This window comes from Hylobates moloch, unplaced genomic scaffold (genome assembly GCF_009828535.3).
Source record: "Hylobates moloch isolate HMO894 unplaced genomic scaffold, HMol_V3 SCAFFOLD_15, whole genome shotgun sequence".
NCBI lineage: Eukaryota > Metazoa > Chordata > Mammalia > Primates > Hylobatidae > Hylobates > Hylobates moloch.
Window position 1 is genome coordinate 37908777 of NW_026652290.1, and position 9356 is coordinate 37918132.

At 50.8% G+C, this 9356-nt stretch overlaps 1 protein-coding gene across 1 annotated transcript; it reads right to left on the bottom strand.

Moving 5' to 3' along the window:
- Positions 1-6279: 6279 nt before the first annotated feature.
- Positions 6280-8658, bottom strand: POU3F3 (POU class 3 homeobox 3). The gene is made up of 3 exons (XM_058428098.1): positions 8601-8658; positions 7970-8269; positions 6280-7764 (listed from the first exon to the last, which is right to left on the bottom strand). Exons 1-3 carry the CDS (start codon positions 8656-8658, stop codon positions 6371-6373), a joined length of 1752 nt encoding a protein of 583 aa, XP_058284081.1. The 3' UTR covers positions 6280-6370.
- Positions 8659-9356: the final 698 nt, after the last annotated feature.

Genomic DNA, 9356 nt, shown 5'->3' on the forward strand with positions numbered 1-9356 from the left:
CCTCTGGAACCTGAGCCGAATCCAGCCTCCAGCAACTCCCTCAACCTTCCAGGGAAACTTTCAGAAGTTTCCCTTTCCTTCGCTCCTCAATTCCTTGGACTTTCTCCAGCCCCCAGGTTTGCTCATTACTCTGCTGACTGCCCTTTAGTCTCTAGGGCTCCACAGGCCTGAGTGTTTCCAGAATAATAATAATAATAATAATAATAATAATAATAATAATTGTTATTATGAGGCTGGGGAAGAACAGGATCAGAGGGTAGAAGGGACTGAGGGAGAGAGTGGAAATGTTTATGGAAAGGTTTATTTAAACCTGTGTTTCAAAAGGGTTCAGTTGACAATTATCAGTAACCCCGATAGACAACTCCATTAAAAAAAAAAAGAAGAATTTACTATTGCTCTTGAAAGCCGTTATTTTTTACATCGCTTTTTAGGAAGATAGATGAACAAAACATCGCGTTTCAAGCCATTTTGATCTGTAATTGAAAGGCAGGATCGGTTTGTATTCTCCTACGGCTTTTACAGAAGTTGCAGTGATCCAAAGTCGGGTTGCTGTGTCAGAGTGGCATTTTTATTAATGAGAATACAAAAAGCTTGCATATTCTCAGCCCTGCTTGAATTTAGTTGCTAAGCAACCGGTGTATGGTAATTCATCCGCGAAATTTAAATCTTTGAGAAAGGTTCGTGCGTTTTGCTGAATGGTCGCCACGAGGAAAACAACTTGTGGGACCCGCAGCAGCTGCCACAGTCTGGCCGCCCGGCCGTGCCGGGCCGAGCAGGGACCCGGCCGCCCCACCGCGACCGCCACCGCCCCACCTCCGCGCCCAGCCCTGCCCTCCCTCCCGGAGAGAAGCGAGCTTTGGACGCCCGGCTGCCTCGGGTCCCCCTCCCCCTCCGCCTCTTGTGATCCGGGGTTTTCACCGGAGGCAGGCCTTACACCTGACCCAGTCGCCTGTACCCCTAGGGCTTCGGGGTCCAGACTGCGAATTTCCGCTTCCCCCTCCCCTCACGCACACCCACATGCACACGGCACGCGCGCGCACACACTAGCGCACACATCGTGCAGCCACGAGAATGACTGTTACCCTCTTCCCAGACCCCTCTAAGGTCACTTCCAGAGCCAACTCTTCCTTGAGGAAGACCGGACTCATCAAGAACGCAGCCCACAGCCCGCCAGAAGGCCAGGCGGCCGCCTCTGGCCGGCAGTGACATCATAGGCTCCTGCTCGCCAAGCTCGCGCCCACATTTTAGGATACAGGAACAAACACGGATGTGAAATCAAGAATGAAAGAGAGAGTAATCTAATTAATAGGCCATGAGCCAGGCTAACAAAATCAAAGAATCTGATTACACAAGTACCCCTCTTGCTATCTCCGCTGCCCCCACCCCCAGCTCCTCCAGGCTGCGCACTATTTCCTGTCCTAGGCTGCAAAGTTCAGGATGCAAACGCAGAGCCTTCTGCTTTCCTTATTGAAATCAACGTCAAGCCTACCGTGGGGATCCCGCACCCAGGAGGTCACATGGGTGAACTTCAGGGCCTCAGACCAGCAGCCCTGAGGAGCTGAGATGACCAACCGACCTACAGAACTTGGAGAGCCTGAGAGGTTGCCCCACACTTCTCAAATGCATCACTCTTAACAACAACAACAACAGCAGCAGCAGCAACAACAACGACAACACCTGTGCTGATTGCTTATGCTGTTAGTAGCTGGACTAGGACAAAGGGCTTCTCCACTCACAGTCATTTTATAGATCATCTAAGTTTTTTTCTTCAGTCTAGCACAACTCTTCTTTTTTCACATCACCTTGCTTCTGGGTCACTGATAACCTCAAACTCCCAACACTTATTACAACTCCCTTTCCCAACGTAGATGTCTGAGCACAGTCAGGTATTAGGTTATCACTGAAACGTAGCATCTGCTCTAATCGTTGCAGCCAGCCACGTGCATTTCATGAAAGAAGAAAATTCTTTAATTTCTGTCTTTCTGCCTTAAAAAAAAATCAGGTCCACCTTTTAAATAATTAATTTCAAGTCTGCATCCAGTGCCAATACTTGTTGCATCCATTTTAGAGTTGATTAATTACCCTGGAACTTGGGCAAACTAAACTCCATGTGGAGAGAATGTTTCTTCCTTCAATTTAGTACTGAAAGCTACAAGTTATTAATGGATTTTACTCAATTTACATACAAATTAGTGCAAATATGCCCATCTCTTAAAGTACATTTTTGTATAAATATATAAAAGTATCATTTTTGATTTAGCTTGAAGAGGTTGATCATTTATTACAAAAATAAACGAATAAATACAACAATATATTGTTGCTTTCAACAGGATAAATACTTTACAAATATATAATTTAAAAAACAAATTTAATTGTTAAAATTATTTAAAATATTACACTTATCGATAAAACTATCAATAGTATATACTGCATTTAATATTAGAACCAATTATTCTCTGAATGTTCAAAACCATTCATACAAAACAGATTATGAGCATGGTCATGAGCAAACACTGCAGGCTACAGGGCAGCAAAGGGAATCACTAAGATCAATAATGAACAGTTCTATTCGGAACAAAGAAGTAGTCCTTGGCTAAGTACTAAAAAAAAAAAAAAAAAAAAAAAAAAGGCAGAGCAACAATAGCAAAGTGACTATTTTCAATCCACCTTGAATGATTTATCGCACAGACTTGCCAGGGGAAGATGGTTGTGGGAGTGAGGTGACCGACGGAGGCCTGGACAACTGATCAAGAGCCACAGGAGACTGTAAACTGTAAGTGGGCCTAGCTTGGGATTAGCAAGGCTGATGGAACAGAACTTTGTCACTTTCCTTTGGGTTGGAAGGGGAGGGGGGGTTGGATTGGAATGGAGGAAACAAATGGGCACTTTACGAAGCACAAGACACTTGCGCTGCAAAGGAACACAATGACCAAATTCATTAAAAAGATCTGGTGATATATAACAATATTTTCATTATTTACATGTGTAACAATATAAGCCTTAGCACAAAACCTCTCAGTTATATCTGCCCTCTCTTGTTTTTCAACCATGAATTTCATTTTGTAATTACATTCAAAGGATTGATTAAAAAAATGGGGTGCAAGCATTAGCTCACTTTATAAAATGCAAATAATGAAACAACATGGGTTTGCTTTCCCAGCTTCTCCAATTAAAAGTTACTCTGCTACCCCCAAATCAGGGATTCTTCCAAAGTAATCAGCAAAGTTTGCTTTTTAATAGAAAACAGTGTGAAATCTAATGTTAGCTCTTTTGTTGTCAGCTAAATCAAGTAAGTAGATACCTCCTAAAATTTTTTTAATAGACCCATTACTTGTCTAATCAACCACCACCATTCCCATAGGAAAAACAAGATTCCATCTCACCTGCCAGTAGTATCCACCACATAAAAACAATCTGACCAGTCCTCAGCTTTCCAATTAGGACTTCTTTGCTCGCCTTTCTAGACACCCCCAAAATGGTGAACTTCTCCCCCACCCCTACTCCAGGTTGTAAATTTGCTGGGCATAGGGATTACAGCAGCAAGAGAAATGCGGAACAAGAAGGCAAAGAAAAGTAAATTGTGGTTTCTTGTCTTCATTTTTTTCTTCTCTCTGTTTAATACATGTGGCCTTTTTCAGATTTCACAAATCAAAATGATTGTGATTTTTAGTACGATTTGGCGTTTAAAATAATGCAACCCAATACATGGCCATCTGGCTGGGCTTGATTTATGAAAGTGACACAGGGCCTGTCTGGGAGAAATAACTGTTCCTTGTTGCTCTCACAGTTTTCTGGGTTTTTTAACCCCTGCATTGATATCACAGGGAGAGGGAGTGAAGATGAGAGAAGGAGGAAAAAAAGTGAGTGACAGCTAAGTGAGATTGGGGGGAATTTGTCTGTAAAATCGTTGCTCTACCACTGCTAAATACTTTTATTTTAAGAACAATATATAGGGACTCAACTAAGCCGAGCCTTTAGCGTCTTAAGTACTCACAACCTGAGGCGTTACACTTTCATTTTCCCACATTGTAAATATTGAAACATTAACTTGATCAGTGTGACCACTCTGCAGGGTTTATGTAAAAGGTTACCTAAAACCCCCAGCACCAGTAAAGAAGATATAGAATCATACTGGGGAGTGACAAAAACACAGAAATATAGAACCTTAAGTCTGAGTTGGTAATTGCACTGAGGGTATGCAGTGTGGACCATAATCAGGATTTTAGAACTATATTCTTTCATTACAGGGGGGGGAAAAAACCCCAAAGCTTAATAATTTAAATTTAATTACATATAGTTATTGATGGGAAGTAATTGATATCAAAATATTTTATAAGACTTATAAGCCAGTCTTAACAACTATAGTCTTGAGAAAAAGAGAAAGGAGACAGGAACATGTTGGGAGGGGGACAGGAGAAGAAAAAAGAAGCTGAACTTGGGGGGAGGGGCTGTATTAACCATTAATAACCAGTTGGCTCATTTTTACTGGTAATATCGTTCAATCTTCCGATAAGAAACACAGGTATCTCCAAGAAAAGGGTTAATATTTAGGCAATCTCACCTGAAAACACTAAAGACATCCACTAAAATTAAGGGAGAGAAAAATATTGTGAATTTATGGATCATCGAGGAGTGACTACTATGTTAAAATACTAGCTGTCTCAGCAATGCCTATGCTTTACTCTAGATTTCCAAAAGTACCTTAAGTGGAGCAGGCTCCACTTCCTCAACGCTATTACTTAGGGATTTTCATTAGTAAAAAAATATTTCTTAAAGAACTCTTTTCTTCCCACACAGTGTTTACGCATCAGACACAGACTATTTCATTCTAACAAATTTATTTTCTCGATCAGCTCTTACGGAATCACTACTCAAATTAAATTACAATCAAATGATCACATCAAAAGATACCCTTATTACCTAACAACTGTCCATATTTTCATTTCATTTTGATTTGTGCTCGTCTGAAAAAAACACGTAATACAAGATCTGGGGAAAAATAAATTACCGTTTTGCAGCAGTTCATAAGTATTCTGAATAAAATATTAAAAGAAGTCATTTAATGAAAATATAAAGCAAATATTTTTAGATCAACAACGGATCTAACAATTCTATATTGCCGTCTTTTGAAAAGTCTGTTTATTAAAACCTACCAAAAACACTGCTTGGAAATGGCAGTATTATATAATCACATCCACAGCACCCATTCAATCAAAGTTGGCAACGGATTGAGGAGAGAAGTCCAGAGAAGTGCAGCGGCTGGTGCTCAGTCTTTCTAAATTCCTTTATCTGAGTCAGTCCAAAAATAAAAAATAAAAAATATTAATAAAAAAAATATTAGCGGTGGAATCTTTAGGCATCGTCCACCCTGAACGGCAGCCGTCAAAGCCTGGGTACACGGCCGGGCCTGGCTCGGCGGCCTCGCTGGCTGGGCCTCCGCTCTGCTCCCAGTCCGCCCGCCGCGCGCGACCCGACTCGGCTGGGGCCTCTCGCCACTCCTTAGCGGACGTCCCCCTCTCCTTCTGCTCCTTCCCGATGCTTTTATTTCCAAGGTTACTTTGAGGATACTTTTCTTTTGGCTTTGCTATTCAGTCTGTTAGTTTCAGAAGCTGTCAATATAATTATTTTTTTTCTTGGAGACTGTTTTTCCCCCCTCCTTCCCATTTCAGAGTTGATTTGTTTGTTTCCAAATGACTTTAATATGGCCAAGAAAAACAGGGTCCCAGAGCACGGTGTCGTCCCCTGATGGAACCTGGTGCCTCTGTTTTCTCTCAGGTCGCTCCCAGGAAATAAAGTTTCCGTGGATCTCTTTAGGCAGCTGTTTTGGAGGGAGAAAGTGAAAGGAAAGGGGACTCTCTCTCTCTCTTTTTTTCAAAGAGGAGAAGACGAGGCAGGTGCTGTCCACCGCTGCCGTGTAGGTCATCTCAGGGTGGAAAAACCTCACGAGTGCAGTTTTCGTGCGTCAGGCATCTTCACCCTTCTTTAAAAACAAAAACAAAAACGAAACACCACCACAGTATAAACGAGATCTCATGATCGCCCCCTTTTTCTCTTCTGGTTTTGTTTGTTATATATTTATATAAAACAGTCTGGGTGTTTAATATGCTTTTTATTTTTTGGCCCCTCCTTCCTTGGACTGCAAAAATGCCTCCTTGGTCCGTTTCTCCCGCGTTTTCTCCTCCAAGGGCGAGCATGCCTGTCTCTGGGTGGAGGGGAGGGCGGCGGATGGGCCTGGGCTGGAGCCCGGAGCGGCCCAGGTGCAGGGTCGGCGCGGCGGCGGCGGCGGCGGCGGCGGCGGGGGCGGCGGCGGTGCTGACGGCGGCTGCGGAGGCGGCGGCGGCGGCGGCCCTCTTCGCTCTGCGCCCTGGCTTCACTGAACGCTCGTCTGCAGCCCGTGGTGCGGCGGCGGCGTGTCGGCGTTCACGGTGCCCACCTGCGAGTAGACGTCGTCGGGCGTCTGCTGTTGGATCCCGGGCGGCGTCATGCGCTTCTCCTTTTGGCGCCGATTGCAGAACCAGACCCGCACTACCTCCTTCTCGAGCTGCAGGCTGTCGGCCAGGTTGGTGATCTCCTGCGCGGAGGGCTTGGGGCACTTGAGGAAGTGGCTCTCCAGCGCGCCCTTGACACTCACCTCGATGGAGGTCCGCTTCTTGCGCTTGCGGCCCTGCGCCGCAATCTTGTCGATGCTTGTGGGGCTGCCGGTGCTTGAGTCCGCCTCCTCCAGCCACTTGTTCAGCAGCGGCTTGAGCTTGCACATGTTCTTGAAGCTCAGCTGCAGGGCCTCGAAGCGGCAGATGGTGGTCTGCGAGAACACGTTGCCGTAGAGTGTGCCCAGCGCCAGCCCCACGTCGGCCTGCGTGAAGCCCAGCTTGATGCGCCGCTGCTTGAACTGCTTGGCGAACTGCTCCAGGTCGTCCGACGTCGGCGTGTCCTCGTCCGAGTGCGGGTCGTGACTGTTGAGTCCAGGCCCCGCGCCGCCGCCGCCGCCGCCGTGGTGCGGGGGTCCCTGCGCGTGGTGCGGGTGCGGCGGGTGAGGGTGCGCGTGGTGATGGTGGTGGTGATGGTGCTCGGCCAGCTCCGGCGTGTCCCCGCGCACCAGCCCCGGGTGCACCAAGCTCTGGGCTCCACCGCCCGCGCCGCCGCCGCCGCCGCCGGGCCCCGGGGGCGCGCTCAGCATGCCGTTCACCGTGAAGCCTCCGGGCTGCGAGTAGAGCAGACTCTGCGGCGGCGGCTGCTGGCCCCCGGCCATGGACGGGAGGTGCGCGGCGGCGGCGGCGGCTGCGGCGGCGGCTGCGGCAGCGGCGGCCGCCCCCCAGCCCCCAGGGTGGCCCTGGTGTGGGGGCGGCGGCGGGGGTCCGAGGTGTGGCGGCCCGCGGTGGTGCAGCGCTGTGCCCGCGTGCAGGTCGTCGCGCCCGGCGCCGCCCTTCACGTCGGGGCCCTGCGGCGGTGGCGGCGGCGGCTGCGGTGGCTGCTGGGGGCTGCCAGCCATGCCCACGGCGCTGCCCGACCACGGCGAGCTCGCTTCCACGGCGGCGGCGGCGGCAGCGGCGGCGGCGGCGGCGGCGTGGGGCAGGGCTGTGACCCACTGGTGCGCGTGGCTCAGCATATGGCCGCCGTTGCTGGCGGCCATGGCCCCCTGCATGAAGTCGCTCTGGACCATCTTGACAGAGGACGGGTCCCCCCGGTAGGCGCCCGAGGTCACGGCGGCGCTGCCTGGCTGCAGCCTGCCCCCCCCGCCCCCCCACCCCTTGCCCCGGCCCGTCCCTCCGATCACAAAGACCGGCCCGACAGGTGCTTCAGGTTGGAACCCTGGCCATCCCCCCCCACCCCACCCCCCACCACCCCTCTTCCCACACCCGGCCCCCCCCCCCACCCCCCCCCCCCCCTCCCCCTTTTTCCCCCCCCCCCGGCCCCGGCCCCCCCCTTCCCCCTTCCTCCCCCCCTCCCCCCCGCCCCCGGCTGCAGCTGCAAGGCCGCTCGGCAGGGCGCGGGGGTCGCCGGCCGGCCTTGGTCACCAGCAGCAGCAGCAGCCGCAGGAGCAGCGCTCTGGGGAGGGGGGCTCGCTTCTCGGGGTGCGCTCCGTGGCCACCCCCTTCAGGGGGGGTCGTGGCCGCCCCCCAGCCCCGGCGCGCTGGGCTCGCTCCAGCGGGGCTCGCTGGGCGGGGCGGGGACCTGCACTCGGGGCGCTCTCCCGGGACGCACGGGCTCCCGCTCCTCCTCCTGTCCTCGGGCGAGCCCGAACTCTGCCCGGCCGCGGGGCTCCGTCCACCTGCTAAGTGAAGGTTTCACGGGAGATAACAAAGAAAGAAGCTGCTCCTTTCTTCCTTAGCCAAATCACGGATGACCAGCAACCGGCCCACTCCTCTTGTCCGCTCTCTCCTCTCCTCCTCAGGAACACATTTCACTCGTTTTCCCTTAGAGTAGTAAAACTTTTTCGTCCTTGAAGGCGTGGTGCTGCTGGCTGCTCGCGAGTGCGGAGAGGGAGGCTGGCTCCTGCTCTCCCCCTCTGGTCCTCTCGTTTCAAGTTTTGTTCTGTCCTAGGAAAACTTCTTGCGATGGTGCATTTCTCTGAAGTTGCTATTGCCGGAGCTCTTGGTTGCCTCTGAAACAAGAGTCCTTTTTCATTCTCCTCGCAACAGTCACAGTCTGATGCGACATCTTTCCTTTTGGGCAGAAATTAGGAAACAAATATAACAAGGAAAAAATTGAACAGGAAAAAAATGATGTCGAATCGCTCTGTTACCTTGTTGCTGACGGTTGGGGTTGTTTTATTTTTTTCCCAGCAGTTGTCTGGAGAAGGAGGAGGAAGAAGAGTGCATTGGTGGAGGTGGAGGTGTGTGTGTGCATATAGGGGATCGATCCTTGATACACAACAACTCCAGTGGGCACGTTGCACGGCTCGTAGAGTGCACCGACGGCGGGCGCTGGCGCTGGCCGTGCTGGAGCAGAGTTGCAGCAGGAGCTCGCTCTGCGCCCTCGTTCGCGCTCTCTTTCCCTCTCTCACTTTCCCTCTCCCTCCCTCTCTCTCTCCCTCTCTCGGGCGCCCGCTCTCGCTCGGATCTGACAGTTCGCTCTCTGTCCCTCCCTCTCAGAGCGGGGACTGTCGAATGTTTACCCTCCGCCGCGAGCGCGCACCCACCACCACACTTTCCCAAATACAAGGAAGTCGAGCACCAGGGCCCCCGCTGATTGGCTACCCGCTGGGTGATTGGCAGGCTCGGAATGACTGGCTCAGGACGCGAGGCCCCCCTTCCGGCCGTTCCGATTGGTTGCTTTTTAATTTAGGCAGAGCGTCGTAGAAGCTGGAAATCTGTCGTCCCCCAGCCTCCCTCCCCCTCACCACTTTCCCCTCCCCG